General features: G+C 34.2%; 3 protein-coding genes and 2 pseudogenes across 3 annotated transcripts in view; 2 read left to right on the forward strand and 3 right to left on the reverse strand.

Moving 5' to 3' along the window:
* Positions 1-1,804, forward strand: part of LOC104724329 — a 5,540-nt gene extending 3,736 nt beyond the window's left edge. Inside the window, exons 3-5 of the mRNA XM_019233053.1 lie at positions 474-893; positions 1,071-1,327; positions 1,416-1,804. Of these exons, the coding sequence (XP_019088598.1) occupies positions 474-893; positions 1,071-1,327; positions 1,416-1,676 (938 nt within the window). The 3' untranslated portion in view covers positions 1,677-1,804. The remainder of the gene's footprint in view (positions 1-473; positions 894-1,070; positions 1,328-1,415) is intronic.
* On the reverse strand, positions 2,251-4,525 carry LOC104724330 (protein PTST, chloroplastic). Its single transcript, XM_010442791.2, has 8 exons — positions 4,358-4,525; positions 4,062-4,098; positions 3,727-3,964; positions 3,525-3,614; positions 3,235-3,409; positions 3,051-3,139; positions 2,830-2,942; positions 2,251-2,729 (listed from the first exon to the last, which is right to left on the reverse strand). Exons 1-8 carry the CDS (start codon positions 4,359-4,361, stop codon positions 2,627-2,629), a joined length of 849 nt encoding a protein of 282 aa, XP_010441093.1. The 5' UTR covers positions 4,362-4,525; the 3' UTR covers positions 2,251-2,626.
* On the forward strand, positions 4,748-6,961 carry LOC104724331 (39S ribosomal protein L41, mitochondrial-like). The gene is given in 5 exon segments (XM_019233054.1): positions 4,748-4,941; positions 4,943-4,959; positions 4,961-5,025; positions 6,127-6,191; positions 6,681-6,961. Coding segments are annotated over 5 exon segments (276 nt in total). The 5' UTR covers positions 4,748-4,881; the 3' UTR covers positions 6,750-6,961.
* Positions 8,205-9,115, reverse strand: LOC104728375 (annotated as a pseudogene).
* On the reverse strand, positions 9,708-11,145 carry LOC104728376 (annotated as a pseudogene).

A 15,820-nucleotide genomic window follows, 5' to 3' on the forward strand; every position in this document is an offset into this window, starting at 1 on the left:
GGTTTTTTTTTTTTTTTTTTTTAACTTATCAACCTACCACAACACGCCACGTACCGTTGCTAATATGTTGCTCTACGTTGCTCAAGTTCCTTCCCCCGGTAACGTTTCTCCACTTAGTGGACCCAATATTGAGTTTTTAATTTATTTTTTGGTTCCAAAAATAAAAGCAACACTGAGAGAATTCCCCAGTAATCATGCTCTTATGGCACTCCTTTACCTAATTTTTCCCACTCTACCACTAACTTAGTTTGCTAGTGCCAACCTACCTTTCTTATATGAACTTACTCCCAAATTATTATTTTTATTGTCATTATTTTAATTAAAATTTTAAAATAACAAATGAATAATAATATAGATCAAGGTAATCATTTGTTTGATTAAGTTTGTGCGCTTATCTTTTAGTTTACAATTTTCTTGAGTTGTTATCTAAACTAACATTCTTTTGTGTATTGTCTTGGTCATTGTTCTTGAAGGGCTACTTCAATCAAATATCCCTCAACAAGCAACCTCGGCCGTTGGATCCTCTCCTTCCCAGTCGTCGTTTTCATCGGTTTTCTCAGTTAATATTCGGTTATGGAAACCGAAGAAATCAGAAACTGAACCAATGGTTCAATTCATAAAAGAGATTCAGGGGGAATTAGAGAACGTATACGTTGGTCACATGTGTTTGTCATGGGAAATACTTCACTGGCAATATGAAAAGGCCATTGAATTACTAGAATCTGATGTGTACGGATCTCGTCGGTACAACGAAGTCGCTGGAGAGTTTCAACAGTTTCAGGTTTTACTCCAAAGATTTCTTGAAAACGAGCCGTTCGAAGAGCCTAGAGTGCAACATTACATCAAGAGACGTTGTGTTCTTCGTAATCTCCTTCAGGTCCCGGTTATTCGAGGTAAGAACCCTTAAACCGAATCATACTAAATCCTTAATCCGGTTCAGGAGTTGCTAACCTTTTCTTGAAATATTGGCTCTTATTTACGTTATCAAATAACTTCTTTGATTATATATGTACTTGTTTGGTTTAGAGATGTATGTGACTGATGAGAAGAACATTTGATTGTCTTAACAGAAGATGGAAACAAGGACAAAAAGAATGGAAGAAGAAGAGATTACGAGGAAAATGAAGACGGTGCGATTAAAAGCGATCAACTAGTGGAAATTATGGAAGAAACAATTCGATTATTCTGGCGATATGTACGGTGTGATAAGCTTTCTAGCTCGATTCATGATCAGAAATCGCGAACCAAATCACAGATAGAACCGGATCACGAAGAAGACTCAGAAGATCTAGAGATGTTTGCTGAGGTTACATCACAACTTCAAAATGTAAGTGTGTTCATTTTAAAAGAACAGTTTTAAACTTCTTAAACTTTTACAGTTTTAATGGTTGTGTGATTGATGTGGTTGGTTGCAGAAGGAGAAAAGGTTGAAAGATGTGTTGAAGAGTGAGAGATGTATTATAAGAAGATTCCAAAAGCACAAGGAAGAAGATACAGCAGAAGATCATGTGCTTTACTTCTTCTCACAAGTGGACATGAAACTTGTGACAAGGGTCTTGAATATGTCCAAATTGACTAGGGATCATTTGGTTTGGTGTCGTAATAAGTTGACCAAGATTAACTTTGTGAATAGAAGGTTACATTTAGATCCCTCCTTTTGCCTCTTCCCGTGTTGACATATGTATTGACAAATTTGTATATTGAGTAATAATAATATACAAATTTTGGCCTTGTGTAATTGTAAGTAAAACTCATAAAGTGTCTCAAATTTTGGCTATTACATGTGATGAATTTATTGGTTTCACTAGGGGTCGATTTGGTCCACAATTGAATCAAATTGGTTAATTTCAAAATGGTAAACAAAAACCAGGTTATATCCTAGTTTCTTGTGCTTGACTAGTCTCTTATTCTTCAATTATGAAAATGGAGCAAACACTCACTCACTCACTCATTTTGGGTTTCTTGCATTGGGTCAATTCTTCTGGTACTAGAATAGGTTTTGGAATGTTTTAAGACTATAGCATCTGCAAGCTTTGATATCTGAATTCAAGGAAATATTATTGGTGGTGGAGTCTCAAAGCTTCAAACTCTTTTTTTACCAATAGCTCTTTCACTCAAAACAAAAATTTACTGGTATCCATGGAACCTATCTTTCTTATCTCTCTGGATTCAAAGCTAATGTCAAAGAATCAAAACCAAGAGAATAATCGAGAGATGTAAATATCCATGAGAACGCTTTTGAGTGAACAAAAGACAAGAAAGCTTAATGAGTCATTTGAAATGACTCCTGTATGGAGCTGATAGGTTCAGGAAAACAGATAACTTTGTATTACTCAAAAGAGATGAGAACCACGAAGAACAATACTTCTTGACTAACCACAAACAAACTAGAAGAAAATGACGAATAGTTAATGATCTATAGACACCTAATATGTTCTTCCTCACACCTATTTATACAGTTATACTATTCCTTGTATCCAACAGCAGACTCTATTCTAGCATAAAAAATTAGCAAGGCAAAACCCTCCAAGAAACATATAGTTTATATGTCTAGAATCTCATCCACACCGGTCTGAATATGTTTAATGGTGTATTACCTAAATGTGTGATGCAGAAAGATGAGTAGCTATTCCACCACTAAGACATTGTTCTCCATCATCCCTTCTCCCGAAGTAGGAAACTCAGGTGAGATCTGCCATTCTCCATCCACTAAGAACTTTATCTCGTACCTTAGTTTCAAGAATTCCACAAGAGATTGAAAAAGTTGTATAGTTTCAAACATGAAAAACTGATGGTGAATGCAAAAAGTATGAGTATAAGAAATGGTACCGCCCAGGACGAAGGAATAACGTGGTGGAGAATTTGGTGAATAAAGCTGAGTACTCAGGCGATAGATCCTCACGTTGGCTCCATCCATCGAACGATCCCATTACTTGTACACTCTTATGTATAGATTATCGGTAAATGAAGTTAACATTGTGGAAAATATCAAATCTTAGAATCTTATGCATTTGTAAAAACATCTCAGAATGTGGATATTATTAGGCTACCTCTGCCATGCCAATCCAGAACACGTGAACCTCTTTCGTCTGTGCAGCCTCGACATCTTTTACTTGTTCCTTCAACTTTTTTTGAACAGCTTTATTGGGAGAAAAGACAAAAATTAGTATAAATTATAGAGGGATTTGACGAGAACGTAAATAATGATGAAACCAAGAGAGGAAGAGAAGAAACCGTCTAAACGAGAGAGAAGGTGTGACTGAATGTACTTTCCACTGATTTTTCTAGAACCTTCTGGAATACCGAGGTTTGCTACTTCTTCCGCCAGTTTGACCAAAGCCTGAACTTCGAACTCCATAATCGCAAGGTCACTTTTGATGTTAGTTATTTCATCCTCCTGTGTTTTAAGCTGCAAAAAGACATAAGTAGTCAACAAACAACTCAAATCATCTATAAGGGAATGCACATCAAACAATGAACAGATAGAGGTACTAAAAGTAAATATATAAATATAAAACAAGCACCTGGCGCTTGAGAAAACGATTCTGTTGATTAGCTTCACTCAATTTTTTAACAAGCTTCGATCTCTCTGCATCAATGAGCAGTGACTTCAACTGCAAAACCAAAGGGAGAGTTTTATTAATAGGTACAGAACACATAGTTCCTTCATTCATCATCAGAGTATTATGCTTAGGATAAACAAAAAGAAGAAAGATAAAGCTTAACCTCATCACTAGTGAGAGGTCGAGAAAGAGACTCGTCGAGTGAATCTTGTGATAAAGATGATTCCTCTGAGCCAACACCAACTAAAAATCTCTTCAAGAGCAAACTGTTCTTGTAATGTTTTCGAGTAGAAGATACCAAAGGATAAGGAAGTTTTTGGAAATGTGAGATTGTGGTCACTCTTCCAAAATTCCATGCTCTTAAGTTCCATGAAAGAGTAAGGCTTTGTTCAAGACAATGACTGTTTAAGAACAACAACCAATTCAACTATTAGTAGTAACTTAAATCCTACTAATAATGTGAATTAGAATAAGGAAAAAGATTTGAAATTTTTGTACCTTGAACAACCCAATTCAATTCTGGGTACTACACAACCTGCTCATCAGAACATTCACAAAAATCAAAACTTGAACTTGTTTTTCAACCTTCAAAATTCAGTAATTGTCTCAAAATAAAGCAAAATGTTACCAATCTCCGATTTAATTACATGCAAAGACGATTACACATTTCTCAAAACATAAACTAAGGGTTCGAAGCTCCCAGGAAACCATTAAGAAAGAAAGGATTGAAATTTGCAGAAACAGATATAGCAAATGAGTGTTGAGTGATAAAAAGATATGATTTTTCGACTTACCCATGATTGGATTAGACTCTTTTCTTCTTTCTCAATACAAAATAATGATTAAAAATTTGTCTTATGTGGTAAAAACCTTTCAAAATATCAAGAAGCTGTGAAGGAGAAGAAGAAGAAGAAGAAGCTGGGAAACACTGAACCAAAAATGGTTTTGCTGCAAACGTGCGTAAATCAAAGAAATCTAATTTTGCAAATATATGATCCCTATATTTTCGATTTCATTGGTTTAGAGTCACATAGTTTCCTAAAATATCAATTTTCCAAAATTTTCACCCGAAACGTTATCGTTTCAACAGCTTTGTCTTCTTCAACCTAATTTTTTTGTTTGCCACTGTAGTCGTCGTGCTCATTTTACTCACTCACTGACTCAGGTAAGACTATTGTATCCCTCACTTCTCTTCTCAAGCTTCCATTTTTATGGTTGATTTTGTCTCAAGATTTGATACGGGTCCGTTGTTTTGGACTAATTCTATCGATTTTGCCAGATTTGAGATTGAGAGATTTGGTGGAGGAGGAGGAGGAGGATGACGACGATAGGAGGGTTGTTAATGGGAATTGTAAGATCATTGAGAAGGAAGAGAGCTTTCTTCACTTGATATACTCGAGAGCTCCTCGAGACTTCTACAAGGGCAAAAACTGCAAACCCCATGGTTTCCACACCAGAAAAGGTTCCAACTTTGTACTAGTCTTTTTTGTATCTCTGGTGTTTTGAAAGAGGAGGTCTCACTGTGCACCTTGGAACATTTGGTTTGAATTAGATATATGCAACCTAAGGCAATGCTATTATTTATCACCTAAGTTTAGGAATATATACATGGCTTAAGAGACCAGATTCTTTAGGTGGGAAAGCTAACAACTTTAACACATAGTTGAATGATCATTGATAAATTGAATGTTGTTACTTGGTCTTAATCACCAACTTGTTTTTAATTTAGATATTTTATGCAGCTTTAGGCTAAGCTGTTATCAACTAAGTTTCAGGATTTTTACATTGCTGGCTTTGGATACTAGATTCTTTAGGTGGAAAGGCAACAACTTTAACTGCAACTTTTGATCATCATTTGAATGAATTTGTTTCTAGACTTGATTCTACACCAGAAAAGCTTCCAACTTTTTCTAGTATTCTGTGTCTATGGTGTTTTGAAAGAGCTCTCACTGTGTAACTTGAACATTTGGTTTTCATGCTCCAGTTGAGAATCAACTCATTTACAATTTAATGTTGTTTTAGATATATGCAACCTAAGGCAAGGCTATTGTCACCTAAGTGTAGGAATATACATGGCTTAAGATACCAGATTCTTTAGGTGGGAAAGCCAACAGCTTTAACTCAGTTGATGATCATTGATAATTGAGTGTTGTTACTTGGTGTTAATCACCAAGTTGTTTTGAATTAGATTCATCATATATGCAACCTTTAGGCTAAGCTGTTATCAGCTAGGTTTCAGGAATTTCGCATTACTGGCTTTAGATACTAGGTTCTCTAGGTGGAAAGCTAACAACTTTAACTCCATTTTGGATCATCATTTGAATTTGTTTCTAGACTTGTTTTTAACCTTCTCTAATTTTTGTGACATGGTGTAGCTTGACTGATCGAAACTCAATCTTTCTAGTTTTATAATTGTCATGATTGCGTTTAAGTTGTTAGCTTTCCACGTGAAGAATATGGTATCTTAAGCCGAATTGTAGATAGTGTTATATACAGTTTTTTGCATTTGTTTTCTAGACTTCGTTTTATCTTTCTCTAAGTTTTGTGACATGATTTTTTACAGGAGGATACGTTGTGCAGCAAGATAAGTTGCCGAATTACGTAGTCCCTGATCTCACCGGCTTTAAGGTTTGTCATTACACCCTCTAAACTCTTTTGTTTTTTTCTGTCTTTGATTCTTCCATTATGTTGATTGCATCTTGATTGAACGTGAGAACTAAACATTAGTGAGAAATCTTCTTACAAGTCTTATTGGTCGAAGCTCCCTAGGTTTGTGATCCTGATAAATCTTGTTGTTTGTTGTAAGTTTTTGTGTTAGGAAACCTGAAATGGGAATGCTTACTTAATGCATTAAGCTTCCTAGGGTTTAATTTAGCTCTGCTGAAAAATAAGTAGCCCAGAGTATGTTGTCTGCATCCTAATTGAACATGAGAACCAAAACACTAGTTTTATCCTCGAGAAAACTTCTTACAAGTTGTATTGGTGGAAGCTCCTTAGGGGTACTGATCCTGATAAATGTTCAGTACCTGAAATGGGTGGCAATGCTTACTTAATTACATTAAGCTTGTCGTGTGATTCGGCTGCTCTGCTGATGAATATCTATTTTGGGTTTTACAGCTGAAACCATATGTATCTCAGTGCCCTTTACAAGTCAACACAAACGAGTCAGCCGAAGCTTCCAAGTGAAAATAGTCAGTCAGAAGATATATGTTTTTAGGTCTTCTTCATGTAGCTTCATCAAGTTAAGAACTGTGTTCTACCAAATTTGTCTTCTCATACTTTATCCTTAATCCTCTTGTGCTATTCTTAAAATGGGAGATTTGGTTTGATATTTTTCATGATATGATAATACAAATATAGAATTCCAAAATAATGAAGAACATGATTGTGGTGGAGTATATATTCATTTGACAAGTTCGATACATAGTAAAATAGCTTAATAAAATCATGCGTTATGCAAACATCTATAAAATTTTCATTCTTTTGTCATCACAATTTTTAAAACTCCTTCTCCGTTTTATATTTAGCACAAAAAGGACTAACGAGGTGTATATTTCTCAGTCTTTGTTCTGATTATGAGTATAGGAGAAGTCACAAATAGATAAGATCATAAGATTGGTTGAATTAAGATAGACCAACAACGACATATTAGATTCTTATAACAATATCTTCTTATTCTTTAAGAAATCTTAAACAGATACATATGGATTCTTCAACTGAGATTCTTGAAGTAAACATCTATTAAAACGAAGAGTGTGAAGCTTGGTATTACATTTGAGCTTTATTTGTTTTGTGAATACTAAGAACAACATACAGTATACTAAACAAAATGTTCTTAATCATAAAAAAAATTAAGGTAATAAACAAACAATGCATCGGTTTTTGCAATTTTACTCATACTAAAAGAATAGAAACAGCTTCACAAAAATTGTACTACTTCGCCATTGACTCTGAAGGAGGTGATTGCTTCAACTTGAGTTGTCGGAATGTAATTAACTGTTAGGGATGGTGGAGAGATATGGTAGACTAGATGTCTGAAGTAGTCTGCTCTCATCAAAGTTAAAGACATAGCTTGGACACATATCTGATAAATCTTGAGATAAGCTAGTTTTCTCGAGAGAAGTGTGGAAACTTATGGTTCCATCAGGAGATAAAGGTCAAGAGGAGTGGGAAGCTGCTGCAGACATAATGGGAAGGAATCATCGACATAATAGCAGTATAAAGAGTCACTTCTAATATGAGTGTGAAGCTTGCAAACAGTAGCTAGTAGTTAGCATAAGTTGTATATGTTACAATTGTTACTATTAGTACATTAATAAGCATAAGTTGATGATCACTAAGAATCAGTACTGAAACAGAGTTGAAAACAGAGGATGTTGTTAGATACTTGTCATGCGTTATGCAAAATCCCATATAAATAAAGTAAACATGTATGAAAACGCAAGAAAGGACTAAACAATGTGTGTAGTATTTCGGAAATAATAGACAAGATTGGTTGAATTTAAGATATAACAACAACAATAACAACAACAACAACAACAAGACATTAAGATTCTTACAGCTACCAAATTAAAGAGATGTTCCTAAACAAAAAATACATGTTGAGATTTTTTGCAAATTAAGACATGTTGTGTCCATTCTTCAACTGAGATTCTTGAAGTAACGCTGAGAAATCCTGATTGAGATTTGATGCAGAGACTGGGATCTGAGAGAGAGTANATCATAGCCATAAAACTCCTTCTGCATCAACTGATTCATCCCAAAGGATTCTTGTAGCCCCGAGTAATGTTCTGTTTTTGAGACGCAAGGATGTTGAAAACTGTTGTTGGTGATGTCACTCATGCATATGTTCTGATCATAATCAGAGAGCTCCTGCTTCATTAACTGATTCTTCAACTGAGATTCTTGAAGTAACGCTGAGAAATCCTGATTGAGATTTGATGCAGAGACTGGGATCTGAGAGAGAGTATTGTCTCCATGGTTATACACAAATAGCGAGAACTGCTGGCTAGGGTTCAAAGATCGGGTCGTGAGAGAGGAGGATGATGTCGATGGTACTAAACCCTGATGATGATGATCGAGTAGTTGTTTGTGTTTCTCTTGCGACTCAAGAAATCGAAGCCTTTGTTGGGATGTAGAGAGATTGAGTTGCAAGGACTGAATCAATTGGGGGATTTGGTCGGGAGAGTAGTGATCAGAGATTGGATACTTCAATACATCCACATAATTCTTCTTCGGACTCGTCGTCGTCTTCCTCCTCTTGTTCGGATTCTCGTCCTTGAGGAACTCAGAGAGACTAACCCGTTTTTTGCTTCTCAAGGAATCGTTTAGCCGACTGTACCTCATAGCCATGTTTCTCACTTTCTCTTTCTCGTTTGGAAACGTTTTTAGGTCTCCTTTAGGTAACCCGTTTGGAAACCCGTTTAACAAACATCAATTTGACACAGAACCGAAAGCTGTTCTGCTTTCCTAAACACGGTTTCAAGTCTATTGCTCAAAGCGACGAGTGGGTAAGAAGAAGAAGAAGAAGAGGAAGAAGGTAAAGATCTCATCTTTGTCGATTGCGGAGACAAACTTTGGCTTTCGTGAAAACAAAAAAAGATAATGAAGAAGACGACGTATGAAAGTGAGGAAGAAAACTATGTGAAATATTTATAGAGATAATATTGGTCACTAGCTAGGGTTTAGAAAAATACGTTTTTATTTTTTTTCACTCTCTTTCGCTCATTGATAAAAAGAAAAATTTACTTTTTTCTTTTTCTTTCACGCTCTCTTCGTTAATGAGATCTATAGCGATTTCCATATCTTGCATAGATATAGATTGCTTAATAGCCGTTGAGGGTTTTGATTAAAAAAAAGGAAATATTTACTTGAAAAAAATCTCATTTATTCCCATCCCCCTGATCTCAATTCGTTCAAGGCTTATTATATATTTATTAATTATTATAATTTTCTATCGAATTGGTAAAGTATATTTTAAAAGTACGTACCTGGAATGTGGCTTTGAAAATCCAAAAAATAATAAATAAAAAAAATTGTCTTCTAAGTTCTACTATCCTTAATTCTTTTGTGCTATTCTTAAACAAATACATATGTTTTTGTACTCATACTAAGAAGTAAGAAGCAGGGAAAACATCTAATAATTCAACATCCACAATTAAAAACAAGTTTACATGTGGTTGAAGCTCGGGAAGAAAACGCCAACTCCTTTAACATATCAAGGGCTGGAATCACGGATTCTTCAGACGACTCGATTGTTACCATCTTTAAGTGACATGCGTTTGTTAAGATATAAACCGCAATATCTTTATCTTGTGGTCTCCCAAAGTAATCTGACCAGTTGAAAATCTGTAGACTCGACAACAAGCATTTAGGAACAGAACTCGGTTGATTCCACGAAACCATACCACTACACTCATCAATATAATGATTCTGAGACCAAGCAGAATAAAACTGGTTTAAAAACCATATTGGGGCATGCATCAGACTTACAAAAAATAGTTTATCGAAGAAACTTACTCCCACTCCAGAGATGTCTAACACTTGTAAGTTTGGAGAATCCTTTAGCAACTGGACAAAGAGTTTCGACAAAGTCATTTTGCACAAACAGAGTTTCAGTTTTTCAAGATTTTTGAAAACAAAACCATCACCATACACACCCTGCCAACAATATTAAAATCATTAACAAAAGGATCACATTAACGAGATTGACAATGTAACTTGCAGTTGATATAAAAAACAGAACCTAGTTACCACTGAACATATTGTAAGACGCTTGACAGATGTGATTGATCCAATAATACTGTTGAGATTAGAGTATCCAACATCGACATATGCTTCCGTCAGCTTCGGCATATTCTTAATCAAAGGGTCGTAGTGTTCATGTTCCTGACTTTTGTCCACAAGTTTCAAATACTTTAAATTAGGAGTATCTATCTCATACCCTATATCTAAAAACCAATCATCATCATCATTTATACAGAGTGATAAACTCTGCAAAGACGGGACAACAATAGTTAAATCTTTCATATCGTCGTCACATGTACAATATAGATCTTCAAGAACAGGACAAACTGATAGGAGCTGTTCAAGTCCATCTACAAATGTCACAAGTTCAAGTTCCAATGTCTTCAGAGAGGGAAGACAAACCATAGAGGGAACATCAATGGAAATCGTGCCACAGAGTTTCAATATCACGAGCGATTTGCAGGTAAACATGCTGACCGGAAACTTGTTTCCAATAACAGTCGAATAAATCGTAATGATCAGTTCCCGTACATGGAGAGAAACTGCAATCTCAACCCAGAGTTTGATATCTTCAGGTTCAATCAAACTATCTAACAACAACACAAGACGCAAGCATTCTATGAAGGGAGCTCTATGTAATGGCAATTTTCTTGTAGACAAAATCCCGATGTCCAGGCTTTGTACCCCAAGGAGAAGTGAACTCGAGTCTAGGCAACCACATCCAGAGAAACTCCCATTGTTTCGACAAAACGCTAGTGGACACAGCTTCTTTAGTTGAAAGAAACGATAATATCTTCACCAGCAAGTCATCAGATAACAGACTGATTCGGTCCATATCTTTTACTAACACCCCAAGATAATACTATTATTGCCTCTGACAAAACAAACACTATATAAGATTCAAAAGGGTTTTGTCTGAATCCAACCAAAACGATATTATAGTAACAAATAAAAACACAGCTAGCCACACAGAGGGACAGAGACAAACCTAGAAATTAGAACAAAACCTGTGTGAAGTTCAGTGGAAACCGAATTCTTAACAAACCCAACGATGAATACTGTTACCGTATGACAAAAAAAAAAGAAACACTGTAAGAAGAATCGAAAGCTAAAAAATTCAGTAACAACCGAAACCACAGACGAACAGAGACAAACCCTATAAACCTTATACTCTTTTCTTTCTTTACTTTTTAGCAGTTTAATATCATATTCGCGCGCTCGCGCTCGCGCGGCACGGCGGCACGGCGGCAGTAGAAATTATTAAAAGAAAAAATTAATTATTCGTTGGAAAATTTTAGTAGATATTTTAAACTGATTTATACATATATTTTTCATTTGCAAGTTTTTTATTTACCATTTTTATTTAGTTTTTTTTCTCATTAAATACGTTATAGAAACGTAAGCTGTGTTGGTGTCGCGGTATGTCACACTATATACCGAGTCAAACAAATAAATAACCGTCTAAAGTGATTATCATTTATGAATCTGAAATTTAACATGATCTGAATTAGACTGATATATTGGTTGTGGTTGCTGTTAATAAACTATAATCTGTGAAGTCAATTCAGACAAAACAGCAAAAAAGTCAAGAACATGATTTGCTTTGAGTCTTCTTCATATTTGGAGGGGGCAAAATTTGGGAAGCAATATATAAGAGAGAAAAAGAAGCAACAAAGGTAAGTGAAGACATGCAGTGGAGATTCTTGGGAACGTCGTAACACTGATGATACTGGATCATGCATGTTTGCTTGTGGCCATCAACGCTTCCATAAGACCAGTTCATGTGTTGCAAAAATTGAGCTGGCAAGGGTTTTTGCCACTTAATCGTATATACTCCCTCGGTATTACAATAGATGATGTTTTAGGATTTTCACATAGATTAAAAAAAACATTTAATGTTTAGCTATAAATGCATTATTTATTTCTAACAACACATATTTTTATAGTTATTAACCAATAGAAATCTATTAAATTTTTAAGTTTTCATTTAATGATTCTAGAATTAATTGAGAAAAATATACAGAAAATCAATCTTTGTAAGACAAGAAAAAATCATAGAAAATCATCTTTTATAATATGGAGGGAGTAGTAAAGAACGTTGAACCTCAGATTTATGAACTCTTGGATCCCAATTGTCGAAAAGATCTTTTAGTATTTGAACCAATCTTAATTAAATTCGAAAAATTTCTGATCTTTGTTGATCACACATGGGAATAATAGAAGGAAATTAAACTTTTTGTTATACAAAAGAAAACATCTAATGTTTTTTCAAGTCTCAATATGATCCAAGTCCTCAGCGAATACGAGTTGGCATGTGCTTGAAGATCGGGGAGAAAGTCTGAACTCGTTGATCATCTCAAGGTTTGGAACAAATTTTAATTTTCTCCTCGTATCAGCCAAAACTGTTGCCGTCTTTAAGTGCCGAGCGTTTTCCAAGATATATACCGCAATATCTCTATATATATATATATTTTTTTTTTTTTTTACAATATCTTTGTCTTGTGATCTCCCAAAGTATGGTGACCACTTAAATGTTTGTAGACTCGACAAGCATTCAGGAACATGACTGGTTGATTCCAACAAACCATACCATTACGCTCATGCATCCCATGATCCTAAGGCCAAGCAGAAAAAAAATAGATTAAAACCATATATAATGGGCATCATTACGTAAACTAAAAATAGTTTATCGAAGAAACTTACTCCCACTATAGAGATGTCTAATACTCGCAACTTAGGAGAATCCTTGAGCAACTGGCCAAGGAGATTCGACCAATCCTTTTTGCACTTACATAGGTTCAGATGTTTAAGCTCTTCGAAAACACAACCATCACCATACAAATCCTGCCCAAACTATATATTAAAATGGTTAACCAAGGGGATTGTAAAAACGAGATTAAACTCTTGCGGTAAATAAATTAAAACTTATAATTAACTCTCTACAACATATAGTGAGACGCTTGACAGATATTATTGATCCAATAAGACTCTTGGGATTAAAGGATATGACATATGCTTCCTTCAGCTTAGGCATATTCTTAATCAAAGAGTAGTCATGTCCCCTTTGATTCCAGTCCTCAAGTTTCATATTCTTTAAAGAAGGAGTATCTATCTCGTACCTATTTAATTTCCAATTCTCAAGTAAACAAAGTGATAAACTCCGAAAAGACGGGACGATTATGGTGAACTCTCTTAAATGTTCATCGTCAAAATATTGCACAGATAGATCTTCAAGAGCAGGACAACCAGATAGAAGCTGTTGAAAAGATTTCGCATCTACGAATGAAATAGTTTCAAGCTGCAAAGTTTTGAGAGAGGGGAGATAAACCATAGAGGGGATACACCCGCCATGAGAGGCACCCATTTGAGTTTCAAGGTCACGAGCGATTTGCAAGTAAAAATAAGCTACTTGGGAATATGTTTTCACTATTTTTATCATAAGAAATGTCCAGCTCACGTAGATGGCTAGAAACTGCAACTTCAATCCACCGTCTCATATCTTCAGGTTTAACATATGAGCTATAATTATATAAATCAAGACACAAGCTTTCTATGACGGGACCTCTATGTAATGGGAGGTTCTTGTAGATAAAATCCCCAAGTCCATGCTTTGTAACCGACAATGGAGAAGTGAATTCGAGTCTAGGCAACCATATCCAAAGAGAATCCCAACGCTTAGACAAAATGCTAGTGGATATGGCAACATCTGTGGGAAGAAAAGATAATATCTTCACCAGCACGTCATCAGGCAATCCACTGATTTTGTCCATATCTTACAAATTTCAAGCTGTATATTGTTACTGAAACGGGAAAAAAATAGAGAGATTAATAAGAATCAGAGGATTTGTATTAATCCAAGTAAACGAATTAATAAGAAGAGAAAACACAGCCACACGAACATAAGGACCGAGACAAAACCCTAGAAAACCCTGAAATTTAATTTGAAAGATGGAACCAGACAAAAGCCTAGAATAAAAACCTGTAGAGTTCGGTGTAAAAGATGGAAACCCTTCACACAATCACACCGTTCAGGTTTCTTTATAGTTTGATAATAAGCGAATGGTTCAATTTCCAAAAATTAAATTCCAAGAGCTTCTCCATCGGAAATTTTTTAATGGGATATATGTAAAGAATAAATAATCTATACTAATAAAAAGTATGAGTTATAAGTTTCTAAGACCGTCCACATAGGATTTTAAACAACTAATAAATATTTGACATATCACTTATTAACATTTTATACAATTTCCAAAATTTTCTATATTAAGAATTATTTTAAACAACCTATCATGATTTGACATGTCATTCATTAACATTTTTTAAATTTACAGAATTTTTTAGAAAAAAGAAAATTTTAAATTTATGGAAATAAAAGAACTAAGCACAATATCCCACATCGGCTAGAAATTTTTTAGACAATGGTTCAGAACCATTATAAATAAGATTAATATGCTTCCAACAATGAATGAGCAGGAAAACTTAATTTATCAGGCGTCCAAGTTTAAAAGTTTTATTTGGTTTGATCAGGTTATTTGATCAAATTAAAACTTTCAACAGTTTCAAAAAAATATTCTAATATTTAAAAATTTTAAAAGTTTAAATATTATAAATATTGAAACTTTTAAAAGTTCTTAGCTTTTAAAAAGTTTTTAAATATTATAAGTTTTAAATTTTAAAAGTTTAAAATATTATAAATATTGAAAATTTTTAAAAGGTTCAAATTTTATATTTTGAAACCTTTTAAAAGTTTAAAATATTATAAATATTGATGCAAAACATAAATTATCTTATTTATCTACATTTGTGCTTTTTATTTCTTATGAGCTGTAAAACATATTTTTGTGTATGATTTTATAGATGAGTTGATATTCTTTCATTAATTTTTTATTTTTGGGTCTAAGGAAGAAGGATTGACATCGCAAGACCTTAATTTGATGTTTGACTCAAATTTTGAGGTTCAAAGAAGAAAGATGGACGACAAACACACATGTTTTATTAGCTATACATAGGCATGACCAGAGTTACAGTTGTCACGGTTAAGATTTATTAACCATCGGTTATGGTTATAAATTTTTGTAACCTTAACCAAAACTGTTTAACAAACGGTTAAACGGTTACGGTTCAGGCGGTTACTGTTATATACGGTTACGGTTATTTATTAATATGATACGGTTGATATTATTTGATGATATAATATAATTGATATTATTTATTTATAATTAATATGTTCTTATAGTGTACTCATATTTCTATATATCATATGATTCATATTAAATAAATAATTATTAGTATATTTTATTCTGTTTTTAAAATATTATAAACCAAGTAAGGATTTTGGTTTGAGAAGTTTCTAAACGCGTGGATCTAAAACCAAATAAGTATATGGATAAAATTGTCAATAATTGGGTGCATGTGTTGACTATGTTGGTAATCATGAATTTCACAAATTTTATGAGAAAAGAAATGATTTTGTTCTTGGAGTTTGATGGGTTAACAAGTTGTGTGGTAGT

This window comes from Camelina sativa, chromosome 11 (assembly GCF_000633955.1).
Source record: "Camelina sativa cultivar DH55 chromosome 11, Cs, whole genome shotgun sequence".
Taxonomy (NCBI): Eukaryota; Viridiplantae; Streptophyta; class Magnoliopsida; order Brassicales; family Brassicaceae; genus Camelina; species Camelina sativa.

What these genes read in the sequence shown, in the direction of transcription:
- LOC104724330 (XM_010442791.2), bottom strand. An exon ending in ATTGAATTGGGTTGTTCAAG is followed by an intron (nt 3,965 to 4,061) that starts GTACAAAAATTT and finishes GTTCTTAAACAG; the next exon opens with TCATTGTCTTGAACAAAGCC. An exon ending in TCTGGATTGGCATGGCAGAG is followed by an intron (nt 2,943 to 3,050) that starts GTAGCCTAATAA and finishes TCTATACATAAG; the next exon opens with AGTGTACAAGTAATGGGATC.